At 37.7% G+C, this 23,187-nt stretch overlaps 1 protein-coding gene across 1 annotated transcript; it reads right to left on the bottom strand.

Moving 5' to 3' along the window:
• Positions 1 to 4,766: 4,766 nt before the first annotated feature.
• LOC148579655 (uncharacterized) lies at positions 4,767 to 5,366 on the bottom strand. Its single transcript, XM_088490867.1, has 2 exons — positions 5,183 to 5,366; positions 4,767 to 5,044 (listed from the first exon to the last, which is right to left on the bottom strand). Exons 1-2 carry the CDS (start codon positions 5,364 to 5,366, stop codon positions 4,767 to 4,769), a joined length of 462 nt encoding a protein of 153 aa, XP_088346993.1.
• Between the last annotated feature and the right edge of the window lie 17,821 nt (positions 5,367 to 23,187).

Here is a 23,187-nt window from a genome sequence, read left to right as displayed (position 1 = left end):
GAATGATTGGATGAAGGCAGTAGGAAAGCAGAGATTCAGAAGGAGCAAAGCATCTCCATAGGCTTTTCTGAAATTCTCACCAATGAATTACATAAGTATCTCTATCCTATTTTATATTTTAATTATATTTTAATCATCAAATCACCATAACCATTTGAATTTGCCTGACTGAGATTTGCAAGATGACCATAGCTTGCTTCAAGCCGACAATCTCCGTGGGATCGACTCTTACTCACGTAAGGTTTATTACTTGGACGACCCAGTGCACTTGCTGGTTAGTTGTATCGGAGTTGTGAAGAAAAAGAATTTGAGATTACGAACGTGCGTACTGAGTTTTTGGCGCCGTTGCTAGAGATCACAATTTCGTGCACCAATCATCTTTTCTTGCAAGTTCGTAAGATCTTTCAATGATACAATTCAATTGTGGGTTGATTTGATTGCTATTGCCTTAGACCTTGTGTTTGTATATGTATTTTTGGAAATTGACTTATTTTGACCAAGTGGGTGCATTCATGTAGATAGATTTTATATGGGTAGGTTGCATTTAGTTAGTTTGCATTGAAACCATGTTGATACTCCTTTGCTTCTTTCTTAATTTTAGCATGAGGACATGCTTAGTTTAAGTGTGGGGAGATTTGATAAACCTTAATTTTGTGGTTTATCTTGCGCTTATTTAAGGGGATTTTATCACCTTTTTCCACATTTATTCAATGAAATCGCAGGGTTTTGTAATTCTCCCTTGAATTATGCTTAAGTGTAAAAACATGCTTTTTAGGCCATTAATTTGGTTATTTTAACTCACTTTAATTCCATTCGATTCCTTGATGTGTTTGTTGAGTGATTTCAGATTCATAAGGCAAGTATGTGATGGAAGAAATGAGGAGAAAAGCATACAAAGTGGAGAATGCATGAGGAAACAAAGATTGGAAATACTTCAAGGGGCGCGCAAGCGTACAAGGCGCGCGCGCAGAAACGACATCGCACAGCAACGCGCACGCGTACATGACGCGTACGCGCGGATGAAGAAACAACCAATCGACGCGCACGCGCACATGGTGCGTACACGCCGATACTCGCATGTGACCCATTTAAAGGCAAAATGCTGGGGGCAATTTCTGAGCTGCCCAGGCCCAAATCCAACTTGTTTCTGAGTGTATTTCATGCAGAATTGAAGCCCAAGCAAGGGGGAGCAATTAGTTAGTCAACATGATCCTTTAGTTAGTTTTCTAGAGAGAGAAGCTCCCTCTTCTCTCTAGAATTAGGTTAGGATTAGTTTAATATCTTATAGATATTGATTCAATTTCATGATTCCATCTTGTTTCTTCTACAATTTCTCATTTTTATATCTTGTTTCTTTAGTTGTAGTGTTAAATTCTCATTTTGCTATCTTTTATGTTGTTGAACATTGTTGTATCTAATTTCCTTTTAATACAATTTTATGTTTCTATGTCTCTTTTATGTTTATCTTCATTGTTGATTTCTTGCTTATGTTAGTTATGGGTTTCTTTAATTTTAGCATTTTGTGATGATTACTTTTATTGCACATTAGGTATTTGATAGAATGTTTCCTATAGTTCTTGAGTAGTTCTCTTGACCCTTGGCCTAGGCTAAGGGGATTGAGTGATCTTGAGTCCTTAGGCTTCATGGAATTGGTAATTCTAGAACCCTTGGGGATCAATTTGATAACCATTGACTCTAGCCTACTACTAAGTTAATTAGTAGCTAGGTTGGAACTTATGGATTGATATTGATCAAGGCATTTGACATACTCCAAGCCTAGGAGTAGACATTGCGTACTTAAGGCTTTAATGAGTAGACCTAATGAGCTTGGTTCCTTATAATTATCAATATTTGATTTATTGACAAGGATGGTAATCTCAATTACCTAAGTCTTAGCCAAGAGTTCTTTATCTTGCTTTCTTTAATCACTTGCTTGATTTACCTTTTCTTGTTCCTCTTATAAACCAAAACCCCTTTTCCCCTTTATAGCCAATAATTGACCACTTCATTATAATTCCTTGTAAGACAACCTAGAGTCTAAATACTTCGGTTAATTCTTATTGGGGTTTGTACTTGTGACAAAACCAAATTTAATTTGATTCGAGGATTAACTATCGGTTTGGACTATACTAACAGCGGAAATATTTTGTGGAATTCTGAACCGGTAAAAATGCGCGTATCAGACCTACCGATTCACCATCCGGATGCTCCAAAGCTGTATCAGCCAGAGGATGGTGACCTTCCTGAGGTGCAGCCAACTGCTGGGAGAGGGAGAGGTAGGGGACGAGAGAGAGGGAGGTAGAGGGAGACACGGTGGAAGGAGAGGGAGGCAAGGGATTCAGAGGTTTCCTGCGACAGAGATTTCGTCAGCCCGCCAGGGCATGTGGCAGAGGATGTTGAGCACACGAGTAGAACTCTATCAGGACCGTTTTTCGGAGACTACTTGTCCCTTAGGCTGCGTTTATTTACAGAGACAGGACACTGAGACAGAGACACAAAGACACAAAATCATGTTTGGCAGAGGAGACATGGACAGAGACAATGTGTCCAGAGACACTAATAAGAGACACAACTTATTTTTTATTTTTTCTTTCATTATTCTTGTTAATTTTTCATAATTATATTTTTTATTATTATATTTTTCATTTCAATTTTTTTGAATAAAAAAAAGAGAATAAATTGAATTTTCATAATTTGTTCTAGTTTATCACCAAACAGAATACAACACAAAATTTTGTGTCTCTGTCCATCAGTGTCTTGTTCTCAGTGTCTTTTCCTGTCCTGTTCTCGGAAACAAACGCAGCCTTAGATCACCTAGGTCATATCCTTTGGAGGTCGGGCCCAGTCACCAGAGGCATACACTAGGATCCGGCCCCTGTTCTCACTTTGACTTCGGGACCCAGTTTAACCTGCCATTCAGCCCGTCAGAACTCGGGCCCTAGCCAGACTACAAGCCACTCTTGGATATGCAGGAAATGGCAGATATGATGATGGATATGCTTGATTGGATTACTCGTTTGATCCAGGGGGTGATGGCGGGTTGCCGGATTTTTCGGCACTGCCACAGCAGACCTAGCCCTTTTCACAGATGCACACCACTCCTCCACAGTCTGCATACCAATCACTACACATGAACGATCCATCTAATGGTTCATCCTCCACTGCAGATTACGCGACTCTGAGGGACTAGATGAGCACTCCAGTACCTGATCTGGATCTGCACCACTCTGGCAAGGACAATGCGATGTTAGACCTCCTGCATGTGGCATAGGTGGCTGTCTTGACCCGAGGCCTCATGGACGACAAGCTGGTCCACGTGACGGTAGGCGAGGTCGTGGCTAGTAGGTTTTATGATAAAGTATAATTTTGTTATAAATGTGTAATGTACAAATAATTAGTTATGAGAAAATATTACTTTTGTTAAAAATGTCTCATGTACAAACAGTTAGTTATGAGGAAATATTACTTTTGTTATAATTAGGATTAAGTATGATTTTGGTCCCTAAGGTAGGGGATAAATTTTTTTCGTCCCCGGCCTTTTTTGCCTACAAAATGGTCCCTAAGGTTTAACTTGGTTTTAAAATGCTCCCTAAAAAATTTTTAGCCCCTACTTTATGGACAAAAATCGTACTTAACTCTTATAATTAATATCATTGTTTTAAAGTTCAAACAAGTATACAATTTTCAAGTAGTCAAATGAAGTAAATTACATGGTACAACGCTTACAATAATAGAGATATCCACCATAAAATGACACTTATAACTAACATCTACTAGACGATGCCCCTCTACCGTCAAGAGCGGTACAAGTCCTACGCGTGTGACCGACTTGACAACACAATCCGCACCTCTTCTCCCCGCTATACTCAACCTCATCCATGTTGTTACAAATCCTAGAGCTGACAGGGCGACCTCTCTTTACTCTCATCATCCTAGGGTTGGGCCGAATACGAGCCCCGTTATAGGATGACCAACCATCTTCGTGACTTATGGGTCAAAACTCTGATCTGTAAACATTAAAGACTGACTCCATGCAAAACACAGGATGTACATACCGCTTCTAATCAAGTCTTGTATGAGAGCAAGTTGCAAGAACGTGATGGCTAGAAACATGAAGAGCCTGAAAATACCCACAATCACGCTTACCCTCATCAAGTAGCACTTGGTAATTCTGTTGCCTGGACCTAAGCACTGCCGCTAACTCTTTAATTGTGAACGTAGTCCTCGACCGATCAAACTAGTAAAAATTCATAGTGTTAAAGTGCTTTGAGTTGAATTCCATGGCCTTCATCAACGTCTGCGAGAATTCAGCACCGACTTGAAGTTGGGCAAGGGGCTCTGAACCCTTCCTAGCAAAAAGTTTACCTGAACGGAAATAACTTGACTTAACAAGAACCGTGATTGAAAAATTATGAGACCCCTTCATGATAGCGTTAATGCACTCTGAGATATTTGTTGTCATGTGACCAAACTAACGGCCCTCATCTACATACTGCGCCCAATGTGACCGAGGCATTTCTTCAAGCCAGTTTATGATTGCTACATTTTGCCCTTAGACAGCCAAAATAATGAGCAAACTCCCGCTACGATTTTGAATACGCTGCATTAACCTAAACCTTCTTCAAGTCTTTGTTTTTGAAGTGAATAATAAAATTGACAACAATGTGTCCTGTACAAAATGCCTGGAAGGTATGAGGTGGTTTTTATAAACTTTTCTCGGCATTCAACGCAGCATCAATTGATTTGTGTCTGTCTGAAATCACATTCTACCGCAGATACGAAAGAAAGAACGACCAAGCCTCCTTTGTCTCACCCTCTACAATGGCAAATGCAATAGGTAAAATGTTTGCATTGCCATCTTGAGCAATGGCCATCAGTAACGTGCCACCGTATTTATCATATAAGTGGGTGCTATCGACGAAATTAAGTGGCTTGCAATGCTTAAAAGCCTTAACACACGGTGGAAACGTCCAAAAAATCCGATGAAATATGACAGTGTCGACTGAGCCAGGCCAAAGCTGTGTCACAAGTTGTACCCAAGTACCTAAAAATCCATCAACAGTTAGCACATATAGATGATGACTTTATACATAATTAAGGACAATTAAATGAATTTTATCGGGCAAGTATATCTGCATAGCAAATAACTGAGGAAGCTCGTTGTATGACTCCTCCCAATTGCCATATATTCTAGCAATGACTCTTTGCTTTGCAAGCCACACGTTTCTGTAGGACACCTTGTAACTAAAGTGATTCTCCACACCTCCTTGCAGAACCCCGATGCTAATTGTTAGATCTGCTTTGACCATTGTGAATATGTGTTGAGCAATCACCTTTGAATCTAACCTACGATGATCTTGGCCCATGAATGCTTGGATGTAAGTATGAGGACCATTGTATCTCCTAACCTCCCATTTTTCTTACTTTCGGCAGTATGCTATGCGTATGTTCCAAGAGCAACTGGGCCCAAATTGGATACACACTGTACATCACCAAACATGGCTTGTATGCACACACACACACACATTAACTTGACATACATTAACATGACACATATTTTTAATAAAATTAATCACCATCATCATCTTTGCTTTATTTAGTTTCTTTCATCACTGAACCATAAGGAAATAAGAGAAAGAAAGAGAGAAACCGAGTGAGAGAGAGCGTGAACGTCATGGAAACATAAACCTTCCAGCTCCGATTTCTTACAATCTGTAACTCTGATAAAAAATCTAATCTGATTAAAGTGTTTGTATCTTCTTTCTCTACGTATTGGTGTCATTTTTGTTCGATAGAAGTTGACAGTGACGTAGCTCTCCTTCTCCTTGAAGTTTGGCCCTTTGGTGTTCTTGGCGGAGGAATCGATTTCTGATATTTTTTCTTCGGCATCTCGGTCAAAAATCCTCTCCGGAGTTTCGAGTATTTCGATTTCGTACAAAGGTAGAGTTTCGGTAAATTCTCACTGATTAAATTTGTATTGGATAAGTGAATGGTTGTTGTGATTGATTATTGATGGAGTTTGGTTGAATTTATATTGAATTTTGTTGATATATTGTTATATGTGATTAAGCTTGTAATTCGGTCATGTTTGTGCTGCCCAAACCGTGATAATGAGGCTGATTTAGGGCTGTTATTGTGTTAGTTTTTGAATAAAATGAGTGAGGTTTAATGACCGAGGAATTAAATTAAAAGCTGTGAGAAATCGGTAATCGAAAAGCTCGAAAATGGTTTTAAAATCAAGTATATATTTTGAAAGATCATAAGAAAAGATTTTAGTTTTGAAAGAGTATTTGTCACCAACACAAATATTATTTTCGAATATAAAAATGTAGTTTGATAAAAGACCCGGGTTAAAAGATAGTAATTATATAAGTTTTGGGAGTATTTTGTGTAAAAAGTAAAAGTTCGGAGTAATCCTGATATTTTATAAGAAATCAGGGTTATTTATAATAATATGGAATTAAATTAGTAATTTTATTAAATATGAAATTAAAATTATTAACTTTATAAAAATGTTGGATTCAAAGGTAAAATATTTAAAAGCTTGAAGTTGGAATATAATTCTTGAAAGCTTAAAGAATAGAACGTTAATAAGCAGGTTTTGATATAAAGATAATAATATTAATACTCTTTTATTATCAATACTAGCATTATTTGTATCAATATAATATATTAATATTTTATTTAAAATATATTATTTTATTTATGATATAGTAAAAGGATAAGCAGAAAACTGTCTTAAAAGTTTTAGAAAGACAAATCTAAATTAAGAATTTTTTATTCTCTTTCTATAAGACACTTAGGGAAAGGCGACTAAATAATGCGAAGATAATTTATATTGTGGAATGATAAGAAAGAAAAGAAGAAGGAAAAAAATATTAAAGAAATCTCTACCACAGTAGAGTAGAGAGCAAAGAATAAAAAAATTTAAAGAATCTATGTCACAGGAGAACAGAGAACATAAGAGAAAGGAATGTATTAATTAAAGGAATCTCTGTCACAGGAGAGCAGAGAATAAAGATTAAAAGAATCTAAAAAATCTCTGTCACAGGAAAACAGAGCACAAAAAAGAAAAAAATATATTAACTGAAAGGATCTTTACCACAGGAGAGCAGAGGGCAAAGATAAAGAAAAAATTTTAAAAGACTGTCTGCCACAGGAGAGCAGATGCGGCCTTACTTGGGCCTTAGTGTCAAATGTATAGTCAGGATGCCCACACACTGAGAACTATTTTCCAGATGTAAGCATATTGAAATACATTTAAAAGTCACACTGTATGTGTCCTGGCTGTAAGACTTATATGCACACTATATGCATCTGGAAAGCCTGAGAACGGTTTTCTAGATGTAAGCATATTGAAATACATTTAAAAGTCACACTGTATGCGGCCTGGCCGCAAGATTTATATACACACTGTATGCATCTAGAAAGCCATATCTGGGACTTGTGCTCGGGTAATGTCGGGAGTGGGTAGGCAACCGACACATGAGCTTATAGCCTGCGTAGGAGTAGACATGCATCATGCTTGTTTATATATGTATCTATGCTATGTAACTCTGTGATTATATGTGTGTGCTGCATGGCTGATTGACTTCTGTGTTCTTTTATTATTTATGCTTGTATGTATTCTGTTGTTAGTTGCGGTTGGATAATAATAGCAAAATGAACTTAACTTCTAACCCCGACCCTACTAAGAACTCTCCAGTTCTTACCCCTATTTCCACCCCCTTTCAGTTATAGGTGCGAAGTTGCGGGAGCACAGAAGAATATGTTTGCGAGTTGAGTTGTTGTTAGAATTTATTTTTTCCTCACTTTGTTAGTTGAAGTTTTATTCAGAGGGGTATATTTTTGTGATCAGTTTTGTATATATTACTATAAGGTATTAATAATATTAAGTATGTGAATATGTGTATTTATTCTTGTTGGAAAGGTTTTAACTTTTTAGTAAAAATGTCGACAGATTAACGCATAGAGGATCAATAATAAATAGATAATAAATGAATTAGGTTAGTAACGCCTTACTTTTGGTACGATCATGACGTGTTGGAAGTCGGGTCATTACAATTACCAAGTTCAACGTTCGAGCCCTCATGACTACCTTCAGGTGGCATATTTAGATCGACCATCATCCTTCTAATATTTCGTCTAATAGCTCCAATTAAAGGACTATCATCGACAGTATCCACATATAATCCTCGTCCACCTAACTCAACGAGAAACACAAATAATTTCAACAGATGAACATTTGTCCATCAGTTGTGCCACGACTTTATAAGACGTACGTCCACGTCGTTACGTAACTGATACCTAATTCAAAACAACAGAAATATTTTTCAAAACTGTGGTCTAATAAACATAATAACAACAGAGCAAAGACAACTGTAACATACCTTTTATAAATCAAATTGTCATCCACTTCGGTCGGATATCTGTAGTAAATTTTTTTCACTCTTTTCGTGTATTGTTGCCCAACGGAATGCAATATCAAATTCTTCAATGCTGTTAGACTGTTGACTTCCGGTGCCATGTACGTAATTATTTGTTGTCCAAACTTAAAAATGATAGAACTTTTTTCATTATACAATATTTTACTATCATAATGAATGGATAACAATGAATTTATTGACATTAAAGAGAAAAAATGCGAAGATGAGGACCAAAGAGAAGAACAAAATTATGGTTTTGAGCTCTGCTCTCCACCAGCCCTGCTTTTATTTTGGAAACTCTACTTGAAATTCGCTGGGAGTCAGACGAACTCTATTAAAATTATAGAATTCGTCGGGAATGTGGCAAACTTGCCTTAAATCCAAAAAAAAAATACGTATCTGTAAATTTAAAGTTTGAATAACGAATTTTTTGGAAATAATAATTTTTTTAATTTATTTTATAAAAATCCTATATTTTACTTTTGTAGGTTGTGGCAAAATTAAAATTTGTTTTTTTACCTTAATTTTATAGTCACTATCATTGAAGAAGAAAAAATTATATCACAATTTTGCTAGTACCGCCAGTAAAATTAAAAAACGAAAAAGTTAAAGAGTTACACTACACAATTTCTACCATTACGTATATCATAATTTTGCTGACAAAATTTTTGTTTTTTTACTTATTTCATTTCAAAAAAGGATAGAGCCATGAAGAGATAAAATAAAAAAAAACGTTGCATCTACTTAGCCTTCTTTCTCTCCAGATGCATAATTTCTCTATTTTTATCCAAAAATTTTTGTGTTTTTTAAGTTTTCCTAAAATTAAAAATATAAAAAAATCACAGAAATTTTAATAATAAAGAACATAAAAATTTATAAAGAATAAAAAATTGTGTGAAATTGAACACAGAATAGTTACAAAATAAATTCTTGAATTCGATCCCTCTTTATTTTTAGAATTATAAAATATATAGTTCTTTTCCTCCTCTTTTTCACACTTCGGTGAAAAAACTCTTCACTCTTTCTGTTCTCAGTTTTATCCGGTGTTATGGGGGAATTTAATTCCACAATTCATTCGATTTAAATTCACACTTTATATATTTTTTAATATTTGTTATCAATAAGGATTTAATTATAAAATTTATGACAAATCATCAAAAATGCATCCGAATAATTTTGCCACGGACAAAAATACACTTGAATTTTGTTATCGATAAAAATGTCCTCAAATAATTTAAAAACGCGACAACAATGCCCAACATTAAATATGCATTCTCAAAAAATACTTTAGAGATTGAATTTTGATACAATTTTTTGCAAACATAATTAAAAAAATGAGATATTTTTATCCTTAAAATTTAGTGATTTTTCGCTAAATATATATTTTTTGGTGAATTTTGTTGTCAACAACAAATAATATTTTTAAGAAATCATAAAAAATATATAGTTAGCAAAAAATCACCAAAGTTTAAGAATAAAAATATCTAAATTTTCTAATTATTCTTGCAAAAAATCGCATAAAAAAATTCAAGCTCTAAGACATTTTTTGAGAAATACATATTTAATATTGAATATTTTTGTTGCGTTTTTAAATTATTTGAAGGTATTTTATCGATAACAAAATTTGGGCGTATTTTTGCCAGCGACAAAATTATCCGAGTGTATTTTTGGTAGTTTACCCAAAAATTTAAAATGTTTAAGGACTCATGTAACACCTAAACTTTTAGCACCTCATGATCGCACTAAAAGTCCGAGCGTTACTTACCTCTATTCCTTTAATTATATACTATGTTTATTTAATATTGAGCCTTTGCGAGTACGAATTGAAAGTTTAATTAAGAAAACGGAAAGGTTTTACTTTTAATCACCTAATCACAAATATATATATATATATATATATATATATATATATATATATATATATATATATATTCACATAGCATTATATACATAGACTTATTTCAAGATTCTCAAATACAAGTTCTATCCCCTCTAAAAATAAAATACAATAAACGACGAGCGAAAAATAAAATCTAACAAATTAACTTGTGAGTATAATCTTCTATGCTCTTGAAACTCTACACTAAACCTTCGAACTTGTAGCTGAAAGGGGTGGAGATAGGGGGTAAGAATTGGGGAGTTCTTAGTAGGGTCGAGGTTAGAAGTTAAGTTCATTTTGCCATTATTAACCAACCGCAACTAACAACAGAATACTTATAAGCATAAATAATAACAGAACACAAAAGTCAATCAGTCATGCAGCACACACACACAATCACAGAGTTACATAGCACAGAGATATGCGCAAACAAGCATGATGCATGTCTAGTCCGATCACAGGTAATGAGCTCATTTGTCAGTTTCGACACACACCCGACGCAATCCAACTTGCAAGTCGGATAAGGCATTCCAGCGACATAACCTCTGCAAGTTTCTAGTTCTTGCCGGCGCTGATTCTCCAGCTGAAGTATGTCGAACATGACCTCTGGAAGTACTTGCCAGTGCTGATTCTCCAACTAAAGTATGTGACCCATTCTCCTAGAAGCCATTCTATATTTACGAGCGTCCTCACACAATAACAAACAAAGCCCACGACTTATTAACATTTATCCTTTGGCATTTTAACCATACTATCATCACCCTCTCGTGACCTTTCCATAATCACATGTGCCGATTTATCTTCTCTTTTTCTTTTAAAACCGAAACCACCTCTTTGTGACATTCACCAAAACCTTTAAATCAATTTCACTTAAACTAATTCTTCTTTCAAAAGACAAAGAAAAACCATTTATTAGTTTAACCCCTCGGCAAAGCCTCTAGACTTTAGGGGAGCAACAACCAATCTCATTTTCTTAAGTTCGTTAGAAATCCTTAATAATCATTGTTTTCTTAAATTGAATTAATCAAATAAAATTTCTAAATTAAATCAAAACTAAATCATACAAATCAAGAGTTCCGAACCAATTTCAAAACCAAAACCAACCCCAGTTTCATCCGTAAAACTAATTCTTTAACTTTTTCCAAGACGTCGCAAAACAAAATCATTCAATTAAAATTCAATTACTTTTAAAGTTCACTTAAATTCCTCCGAATAAAATTCTTAAGTCAAATTCAAAACATAAGCCCTTTTCATATTTTAAATCAATCTTAAAACACAATACTTTTTTTAAATAATTTAAAATCGTAAAATAACTATTTTTTTAATAAATCAAAAATCAAATAATAGAATTTCTCAAATCCAATATTTTTCTAAATAACATTTCAAATAAAGTCTTAAATTTTACAACAAAATTTCGGCAGCATCTCCCCTAAAACTCGAACTTTGCCACCCTTCCCGGGTGGTGCACGAATTATGAATCACACTTTTCACAACGCGTACCACTAACCAGCAAGTGCACTGGGTCGTCCAAGTAATACCTCACGTGAGTAAGGGTCGAATCCCACGGAGATTGTTGGTTTGAAGCAATCTATGGTTATCTTGTAAATCTTAGTCGGGAAGTCAATTATGTTTATCAGTTGAATTGCGAATAACCAAGAGAGCATAAATTAAAGGTTACTTGTTGTGCAGTAATGGAGAATATGTTGGAGTTTTGGAGATGCTTTGTCTTCTGAATCTCTGCTTTCCTCTGTCTTCTTGTTCACGCACGCACGTCCTCCTATGGCAAGCTGTGTGTTGGTGGATCACCGTTGTCAATGGCTACCTTCCATCCTTCCAGTGAAAACTACGCTCACGCGCTCTGTCACAGCACGGCTAATCACCGGTTGGTTCTCGATCCGGTTGGAATAGGATTTACTATCCTTTTGCGTCTGTCACTAACGCCCAGCCTTCAGGAGTTTGAAGCTCGTCACAGTCATTCAATCCTTGAATCCTACTCGGAATACCACAGACAAGGTTTAGACTTTCCGGATTCTCATGAATGCCGCCATTAGTTCTAGCTTATACCACGGAGATTCTGATTAAGGAATCTAAGAGATCCTCATTCAATCGTATATAGAACGGAGGTGGTTGTCAGGCACACGTTCATGATTTGAGAAAGGTGATGAGTGTCACAGATCATCACCTCCATCACAGTTAAGCGCGAATGAACATCTTAGATAGGAACAAGCGTGTTTGAATGGAAAACAGAAATACTTGCATTAATTCATCGAGACACAGCAGAGCTCCTCACCCCCAACAATGGGGTTTAGAGACTCATGCCGTCAGAGAATACAAAGTTTAGATCTGAAAGGTCATGAGATACAAAATAAGTCTCTAAAAGTTGTTTAAATACTAAACTAGTAGCCTAGGTTTACAAAAATTGGATAAACTATGATGGATGATGCAGAGATCCACTTCTGGGGCCCACTTGGTGTGTGCTGGGGCCCACTTGGTGTGTGCTGGGGCTGAGACTTAAGCAATTCACGTGCAGAGGCCATTTGTGGAGTTGAACGCCAGTTTTTATGCCAGTTTGGGCGTTCAACTCCAGCTTTTGATCCTTTTCTGGCGCTGGACGCCAGAATTGGGCAGAGGACTGGCGTTGAACGCCAGTTTACGTCGTCTATCCTTGTGCAAAGTATGAACTATTATATATTGCTGGAAAGCCCTGGATGTCTACTTTCCAACGTAATTGGAAGCACGCCATTTCGAGTTCTGTAGCTCCAGAAAAGCTACTTTGAGTGTAGGGAGGTCAGAATCCAACAGCATCAGCAGTCCTTTTTCAGCCTGAATCAGATTTTTGCTCAGCTCCTTCAATTTCAGCCAGAAAAATACCTGAAATTACAGAAAAACACACAACTCATAGTAAAGTCCAGAAATATGAATTTTTCCTAAAAACTAATAAAATTATACTAAAAACTAACTAAAACATACTCTAAACTATATGAAATTATCCCCAAAAAGCGTATAAAATATCCGCTCATCACAACACCAAACTTAAACTGTTGCTTGTCCTCAAGCAACTAGACAAATAAAATAGAAGACTAATAGGTTGAGAAGCAATAATATCTCAGAGTTTTTGAGTGAAGCTCGGATTCTAATTAGATAAGCGGGACTAGTAGCTTTTTGCTTCTGAACAGTTTTGGCATCTCACTTTATCCATTGAAGCTCAGAGTGATTGGCATCTATAGGAACTTAGAATTCAGATAGTGTTATTGATTCTCCTATTTCAGTGTGATGATTTTTGAACACATCTATTTTATGAGTCTTGGCCGTGGCCCTAAGCACTTTGTTTTCCAGTATTACCACCAGATACATAAATGCCACAGACACATAATTGGGTGAACCTTTTAGATTGTGACTCAGCTTTGCTAAAGTCCCCAATTAGAGGTGTCCAGAGTTCTTAAGCACACTCTTCTTTTTGTCTTGGACCTTGACTTTAACCGCTCAGTCTCAAGTTTTCACTTGACACCTTCACGCCACAAGCACATGGTTAGGGACAGCTTGGTTTAGCCGCTTAGACCAGGATTTTATTCCTTTAGGCCCTCCTATCCACTGATGCTCAAAGCCTTGGGATCCTTGTTATTTGCCCTTGCCTTTTGGTTTTAAGGGTTATTGGCTTTTTGCTCTTGCCTCTTGGTTTTAAGAGCTTTTGGCTTTTTCTGCTTGCTTTTTCTTTTTCTTTCTAATTTTTTTTTTTCGCCTATTTTAATATACATATATTTTTTTTTTCTGCAAGCTTTGTTCTTTGCTGCTTTTTCTTGCTTCAAGAATCATTTTTATGATTTTTCAGATTATCAATAACATGTCTCATGTTCATCATTCTTTCAAGAGCCAACATATTTAACAGTCTTAAACAACAAATTCAAAAGACATATGCACTGTTCAAGCATTCATTCAGAAGACAGAAAGCGTTGCCACCACATGTTACTAATTAGAATTTTTCTTATTAAAAACTCGAAATTTTATTGCCTCTTAATCAAAAGATCTACTATTTTATTCATGTTTGCTGATGATGAGAAAAATAGACTATAACTTAATTGGGGATAAAATCAAACTAGACACTAATTACTACTAATGATCATGTAATGAAGACACAAACATAGATAAGCACTTAACATAGAGAAAACGAAAAATAGAGAAAGTAAGAACAAGGAACGAGTCCACCTTAGTGATGATGGCATTTCCTTCTTCAGGCACCAATGATGTTCTTGAGCTCTTTTATGTCTCTTCCTTGCCTTTGTGGCTTGATTCCTAGTGATTTTTGGTATTTCTATCCTCAGTTGCTTCCAATAATTATGTGGAGGGAAGTGCATCCCCTGAAGTATCTCTTGATTTGCAGCCACATGTTCTACCACTGAGCTATAGATCCTTCACATAATTGTTTTACCACACCAAACTTAGGATGTTGCTCGCCCTCGAGCAAAAGAAGAGGGAATAGATGAAAAAGAAGATGTGGAAAGAAAAAACTAGGATTATGAGGAGGGAAGGTGGGGATCCTGTGGGGTCCACAGATCTTGAAGTGTTAAGGCATTTACATCCCTGCACCAATTTGGGCATGCAAAATGCCTTTGCACACAACTCTGGGCGTTCAGCGCCAGGTTGGTGCCCATTTTGGGCGTTCAACGCCCATTTACTAGCCATTTCTGGCGTTGAACGCCAGAACCATGCTTGTTTTGGGCGTTCAGCGCCAGGATGTTGCCCATTTTGGGCGTTCAGCGCCAGAACCATGCTCTGTTCTGGCGTTGAACGCCAGACAGGTGCTTCCTCCAGGGTGTGATTTTTCTTCTGCTGTTTTTGATTCCGTTTTCAATTTTTAATATTTGTTTTGTGACTCCACATGATCATGAACCTAATAAAACATGAAAAACCATGAAAGTAAATAAAAATTGGGTTGCCTCCCAACAAGCGCTTCTTTAATGTCCTTAGCTGGACCTTGCTGAGCTTTTAATCTAGCTTCAGCCTTGAGCATTCTTGCTCAATGTTGCCTTCTAGATAATGCTTGATTCTCTGTCCATTGACAATGAACTTCTTATCAGAATCAATATCTTGAAGCTCCACATAACCATATGGTGATACACTTGTAATCACGTATGGTCCCCTCCACCGGAATTTCAGTTTCCCGGGGAATAGCCTGAGTCTAGAGTTAAACAACAGAACTTTCTGTCCTGGTTCAAAGATTCTAGATGACAGCTTTCTGTCATGCCATTTTTTTTATTTTTCTTTATAAAGCTTGGCATTTTCGAAAGCTGTGAATCTGAATTCCTCTAGCTCATTTAGCTGGAGCAATCGTTTTTCTCCTGCTAATTTGGCATCAAAGTTTAGGAATCTGGTTGCCCAGTAGGCCTTATGTTCCAGTTCCACGGGCAGGTGGCATGCCTTACCATACACGAGTTGGTATGGAGAGGTCCCTATAGGGGTCTTGAATGCTGTTCTGTAAGCCCACAGAGCATCATCCAAGCTCCGTGCCCAATCCTTTCTACGGGTATTTACTGTCCGTTCCAGGATTCTCTTTAATTCTCTGTTAGAGACTTCAGCTTGCCCATTGGTTTGTGGATAATATGGAGTGGCCACCTTGTGGCGAATCCCATACCGAACCATGGCAGAGTCAAGCTGTTTATTGCAGAAGTGAGTGCCCCCATCACTGATTAGTACTCTAGGGACACCAAACCTGCTAAAGATATGTTTCTGGAGGAACTTCAGTACTTTTTTAGTATCATTGGTGGGTGTGGCAATAGCCTCAACCCATTTTGATACATAGTCAACTGCCACCAGAATATAAGTGTTTGAGTATGATGGTGGGAAAGGTCCCATGAAGTCAATTCCCCATACATCAAACAACTCTATTTCCAAGATTCCTTGTTGAGGCATGGCGTAACCATGAGGCAGATTACCAGCTCTTTGGCAACTGTCACAATTACGTACAAACTCTCGGGAATCTTTATAGAGTGTGGGCCAATAGAAGCCACATTGGAGGACCTTGGTGGCTGTTCGCTCACCTCCGAAATGGCCTCCATATTGAGATCCATGGCAATGCCATAGGATTCTCTGTGCTTCCTCTCTGGGGACACACCTACGGATAATTCCGTCTGCACATCTCTTAAAGAGATAGGGTTCATCCCACAAGTAGTACTTTGCATCAGTAACTAATTTCTTCTTTTGTATTCTATTGTACTCCTTGGGTATGAACCTTGCAGCTTTATAGTTTGCAATATCGGCAAACCATGGTGCTTCCTGAATGGCAAATAGATGCTCATCAGGGAACGTCTCAGAGATCTCAAGAAAGGGGAGGGACGTCCCTTCCACTGGCTCTATCCGGGACAGATGATCAGCTACTTGGTTCTCTGTCCCTTTTCTGTCTCTTATTTCTATATCAAACTCTTGCAGAAGCAATACCCATCTGATGAGCCTGGGTTTTGAATCCTGCTTTGTGAGTAGATACTTAAGAGCAGCATGGTCAGTGTACACAATCACCTTTGATCCTACTAAGTAGGATCTGAACTTGTCAATGGCGTAAACCACTGCAAGTAATTCCTTTTCTGTGGTTGTGTAATTTTTCTGGGCTTCATTTAAAATGCGACTGGCATAATAAATGACATGCAGAAGCTTGTCATGCCTCTGTCCCAATACTGCACCAATGGCATGATCACTGGCATCACACATTAGCTCAAATGGTAATGTCCAGTCTGGTGCAGAAATGACTGGTGCTGTGACCAGCTTAGCTTTCAGCGTTTCAAACGCCTACAGGCACTCTGTGTCAAACACAAATGGCGTGTCAGCAGCTAGCAGATTGCTTAGAGGTTTTGCGATTTTTGAAAAATCCTTTATAAACCTCCTATAGAATCCTGCATGCCCCAGAAAGCTTCTGATTGCCTTAACATTGGCAGGTGGTGGTAATTTTTCAATTACCTCTATTTTTGCTTGATCCACCTCTATTCCCTTGTTTGAGATTTTATGCCCAAGAACAATTCCTTCAGTCACCATGAAGTGACACTTTTCCCAGTTTAAAACTAGGTTGGTTTCTTGGCATCTTTTCAGAACAAGTTTCAGGTGATCAAGACAGGAGCTGAATGAGTCTCCATATACTGAGAAGTCATCCATGAAGACTTCCAGAAATTTTTCCACCATGTCAGAGAAAATAGAGAGCATGCATCTCTGGAAGGTTGCAGGCGCATTACATAGCCCAAATGGCATCCTTCTATAAGCAAACACTCCAGATGGACATGTGAATGCTGTTTTCTCTTGATCCTGGGGATCCACTACAATCTGGTTATAGCCTAAATAGCCATCCAAAAAGTAGTAATAATCATGACCTGCTAGTCTCTCTAGCATCTGGTCTATGAATGGTAAAGGAAAATGATCCTTTCTGGTGGCTGTATTGAGCCTTCTGTAGTCAATACACATGCGCCACCCTGTAACTGTTCTTGTAGGAACCAGTTCATTTTTTTCATTATGAATCACTGTCATGCCTCCCTTTTTTGGGACGACTTGAACAGGGCTCACCCAGGGGCTATCAGAAATGGGATAAATAATCCCAGCCTCTAGTAATTTGGTGACCTCTTTCTGCACCACTTCCTTCATGGCTGGATTTAGCCGCCTCTGTGGTTGAACCACTAGTTTGGCATTATCCTCCAATAGGATTTTGTGCATGCATCTAGCTGGGCTTATGCCCTTAAGGTCACCTATGGACCACCCAAGAGCTGTCTTGTGTGTCCTTAGCACTTGAATAAGTGCTTCCTCTTCCTGTGAATTTAAAGCAGAGCTTATGATCACTGGAAAAGTGTCACCTTCTCCCAGAAATGCATATTTCAAGGATGGTGGTAGTGGCTTGAGCTCGGGTTTAGGAGGTTTTTCCTCTTTCAGAAGAAAGTTCAGAGGCTCTTTCATGTCCTCTGAATCCTCCAAATCAGGCTAAACATCTTTAAAGATGTCTTCCAACTCTGATTCGAGACTCTCAGCCATGTTGATCTCTTCTACCAAAGAGTCAATGAGATCAACTTTCATGCAGTCTGTTGATGTGTCTGGATGCTGCATGGCTTTGACAGCGTTCAACTTAAACTCATCATCATTGACTCTCAGGGTTATTTCCCCCTGTTGGACATCAATGAGGGATCGTCCAGTTGCTAGGAAGGGTCTTCCTAGAATGAGAGTAGCACTCTTGTGCTCCTCCATTTCCAGCACAACAAAGTCAGTGGGAAAGGCGAATAGCCCAACTCTGACAATCATGTCCTCAATCACGCCTGATGGGTATTTAGTGGAACCATCAGCAAGTTGGAGACATATCCGGGTTGGTTTAACTTCTTCAGTTAAGCCAAGCTTCCCGATAGTGGATGCAGGTATCAGGTTGATGCTTGCCCCAAGATCGCATAAAGCTGTCTTGGTGCAATCACCTTCTAATATGCATGGTATCAGAAAACTCCCAGGGTCTTTAAGCTTTTCAGGAAAGCTTTTCAGAATGACTGCACTGCATTCTTCAGTGAGGAGAACTCTTTCTGTTTCTCTCCACTCCTTTTTATGACTCAAGATCTCTTTCATGAACTTGGCATAAGAAGGTATTTGCTCAAGTGCTTCTGCAAATGGAATCTTTATTTCCAGAGTCCTTAGATAATCTGCAAAGCGAGCAAATTGCTTATCCTGCTCCTCTTTCCGGAGTTTTTGAGGATAAGGTATCTTGGCTTTATATTCCTCAACCTTAGTGGTTAAAGAAGCCTTTTTAGAGGGGTTGTTATCAGCACTTGTGTGTGTCTGATCCCTCACTGGCAATTGAGTGCCAGAGTCAGAAGCTGGAGTGACGTTAGACGCCAGCTCACTGTCTGTTCCTGGCGCCTGAACGCCAGAAATGTACCCATTTTGGGCGTTCAACGCTGGATTCTGCCCCATTTGGGCGTTCAACGCCAGATTCTTGCCTATTTCTGGCGTTGAACGCCAATCCTGCCTTGTTTCTGGCGCTGAACGCCAGTTTTGGGCATGGTCTGGGCGTTCAGCGCCAGCCTTCCACCCATTTTCTGGTGTTTTAGTGCCAGAATTATTTTTCCCTGGGCTCTTACTGTCCTCAGGTGAATCTTTGGTGGGTCGCTCATTTCTTGAATTTTTGATGCCTTGAGGTGGGGTATTTAATGTTTTCCTACTTCTTAATTGAACTGCTTGGCATTCTTCTGCTATTTGCCTTGATAGCTGCTGCTTTGTTTGCTTAAACTGTTCGTCCATATGTATATTAGCTATCCTTGTCTCCTGTAGCCTGTCCTTAAATTCAGCTAGCTGCTTTGTTAGAAAATCCAATTGCTGATTGAATTCAGCAGCTTGTTTTACAGTACTGAATTCAGCAGCTACTGTTTTAACCTCTTCATTCATGGAAGGGTTGCTGCTTAGATACAGATGCTGATTCCTGGCAACTGTATCAATGAGCTCTTGAGCCTCTTCAATTGTCTTTCTCATATGGATAGATCCACCAGCTGAGTAATCTAGAGACATCTGAGCTCCTTCTGCAAGCCCATAGTAGAAGATGTCTAACTGAACCCACTCTGAAAACATTTCAGAGGGGCATTTTCGTAGCATCTCTCTGTATCTCTCCCAGGCATCATAAAGAGATTCATTATCTCCTTGTTTAAAGCCTTGGATGTCCAGCCTTAGCTGTGTCATCCTTTTTGGAGGAAAATACTGATTCAGGAATTTTTCTGTCAGCTGTTTCCATGTTCTTATGCTGGCCTTAGGTTGGTTATTTAACCACCTCTTAGCTTGATCTTTTACAGCAAATGGAAACAGTAATAGTCTGTAGACATCCTGATCTATTTCCTTATCATGTACTGTGTCAGCAATTTGTAAAAATTGTGCCAGAAACTCTGTAGGTTCTTCCTGTGGAAGACCGGAATACTGGCAACTTTGCTGCACCATGATAATGAGCTGAGGATTCAACTCAAAGCTACTAACTCCAATGGAGGGTATGCATATGCTACTCCCATATGAAGCAGTAGAGGGGTTAGAATATGACCCCAGAGTCCTCCTGGACTGTTCATCTCCACTTATGTCCATGATGGATATATGGATATAACTTGGACTGATTTACCTTTTTAATTATTTTATTTTATAAGAAGTAAATACTTAAATAAAATAAAATAACTAAAAAGAATTTGAATTTTGAAATTAAATTTTTTTTTAAATAAAAATTAATTAGTTAATAAAAAAGAAATTTTTGAAAAAGAGGGAAGATATTTTCGAAAATTAGAGAGAGGGAGAGTTAGTTAGGTAGTTTTGAAAAAGTTAAGAAACAAACAAAAAGTTAGTTAGTTAGTTGAAACAAATTTTGAAAAGATAAGAAGTTAGGAAGTTAGAAGAGATATTTTGAAAAGATATTTTTGAATTTAGTGAGGAGAGAGAAAAACAATAAGATAGTACAAGATTTAAAATTTTTAGATCTAATGCTCCTTGTTTTTGAAAATTTTGGAGGAAAAACACCAAGGAACACCAAACTTAAAAATTTTAAGATCAAGACACAAGGAACACTCAAGAACACTTTGAAGACTCACAAGAACACAAGAACATGAAGAAAGAACACCAAACTTAAAATTTTTAGAAAACCACCAAAATTTTCGAAAACCAAAGGGAATTCAACAAAAAAACACCAAACTTAAAGTTTGGCACACAATTTAATAGAGAAAATATTATTTATGAAAAAGAAGGTTTTGAAAAGAGTATAAAAGATTCTAACCCAATTACCAAGAACACAGATTAACGCTCTAGCCAAATGAGTTATGGAATTTTCGAAAATTTTAAGAAAGATTATTTTTGAAAACACCAAACTTAAAGTTTGGCACAGGATTTAACAGAAAAATTATTTTTGAAAAAGGTTTTAAAAAATTATGATAGCCAATTACCATGAACATAAACACCACGTTCTAACTAACTGAGTTATAAATTTAAAGTGTTTTAACAAGGGATAAATAATAAAAGACTCTAAACCAACAAGAAAGATTTTTTTTCCTAATCTAAGCAACAAAATAATCCGTCAGTTGTTCAAACACGAACAATCCCCGGCAACGGCGCCAAAAACTTGGTGCACGAATTGTGAATCACACTTTTCACAACGCGTACCACTAACCAGCAAGTGCACTGGGTCGTCCAAGTAATACCTCACGTGAGTAAGGGTCGAATCCCACGGAGATTGTTGGTTTGAAGCAATCTATGGTTATCTTGTAAATCTTAGTCGGGAAGTCAATTATGTTTATCAGTTGAATTGCGAATAACCAAGAGAGCATAAATTAAAGGTTACTTGTTGTGCAGTAATGGAGAATATGTTGGAGTTTTGGAGATGCTTTGTCTTCTGAATCTCTGCTTTCCTTTGTCTTCTTGTTCACGCACGCACGTCCTCCTATGGCAAGCTGTGTGTTGGTGGATCACCGTTGTCAATGGCTACCTTCCATCCTTCCAGTGAAAACTACGCTCACGCGCTCTGTCACAGCACGGCTAATCACCGGTTGGTTCTCGATCCGGTTGGAATAGGATTTACCATCCTTTTGCGTCTGTCACTAACGCCCAGCCTTCAGGAGTTTGAAGCTCGTCACAGTCATTCAATCCTTGAATCCTACTCGGAATACCACAGACAAGGTTTAGACTTTCCGGATTCTCATGAATGCCGCCATTAGTTCTAGCTTATACTACGGAGATTCTGATTAAGGAATCTAAGAGATCCTCATTCAATCGTATATAGAACGGAGGTGGTTGTCAGGCACACGTTCATGATTTGAGGAAGGTGATGAGTGTCACAGATCATCACCTCCATCACAGTTAAGCGCGAATGAACATCTTAGATAGGAACAAGCGTGTTTGAATGGAAAACAGAAATACTTGCATTAATTCATCGAGACACAGCAGAGCTCCTCACCCCCAACAATGGGGTTTAGAGACTCATGCCGTCAGAGAATACAAAGTTTAGATCTGAAATGTCATGAGATACAAAATAAGTCTCTAAAAGTTGTTTAAATACTAAACTAGTAGCCTAGGTTTACAAAAATTGGATAAACTATGATGGATGATGCAGAGATCCACTTCTGGGGCCCACTTGGTGTGTGCTGGGGCCCACTTGGTGTGTGCTGGGGCTGAGACTTAAGCAATTTACGTGCAGAGGCCATTTGTGGAGTTGAACGCCAGTTTTTATGCCAGTTTGGGCGTTCAACTCCAGCTTTTGATCCTTTTCTGGCGCTGGACGCCAGAATTGGGCAGAGGACTGGCGTTGAACGCCAGTTTACGTCGTCTATCCTTGTGCAAAGTATGGACTATTATATATTGCTGGAAAGCCCTGGATGTCTACTTTCCAACGCAATTGGAAGCACGCCATTTTGAGTTCTGTAGCTCCAGAAAATCCACTTTGAGTGCAGGGAGGTCAGAATCCAACAGCATCAGCAGTCCTTTTTCAGCCTGAATCAGATTTTTGCTCAGCTCCTTCAATTTCAGCCAGAAAAATACCTGAAATTACAGAAAAACACACAACTCATAGTAAAGTCCAGAAATATGAATTTTTCCTAAAAACTAATAAAATTAGACTAAAAACTAACTAAAACATACTCTAAACTATATGAAATTATCCCCAAAAAGCGTATAAAATATCCGCTCATCACCGGGTCATATTCAAACTATTTTTCAAACTCTTTCAAATAATACAATAAATCAAAATCATTTCTAATATCAAAACATTTATAAAATAAAACCAATTAAAAATTCAACCGCTTTCAAAATCAAACCATTTTTATATCTCAAATCAAGTCATCAATTCATCAATTTATTTCTTATTAAATCTCAATGTCATCATCAAATCTCACAAATTTCACTTGATCACCAACAACATTTCAGCCC

Source organism: Arachis ipaensis, chromosome B10, assembly GCF_059453495.1.
Source record: "Arachis ipaensis isolate K30076 ecotype BB chromosome B10, ASM5945349v1, whole genome shotgun sequence".
Classification (NCBI taxonomy): Eukaryota; Viridiplantae; Streptophyta; class Magnoliopsida; order Fabales; family Fabaceae; genus Arachis; species Arachis ipaensis.
This window is presented reverse-complemented; position numbering and strand designations above follow the sequence as displayed.

Coding starts and splice junctions, on each gene's coding strand:
- LOC148579655 (XM_088490867.1), bottom strand. CDS start 5,366: ATGGGCCAAGATCATCGTAGGTTAGATTCAAAGGTGATTGCTCAACAC. Junction 5,045..5,182: donor AGTCATTGCTAGAATATATG/GCAATTGGGAGG, acceptor ATGGATTTTTAG/GTACTTGGGTACAACTTGTG.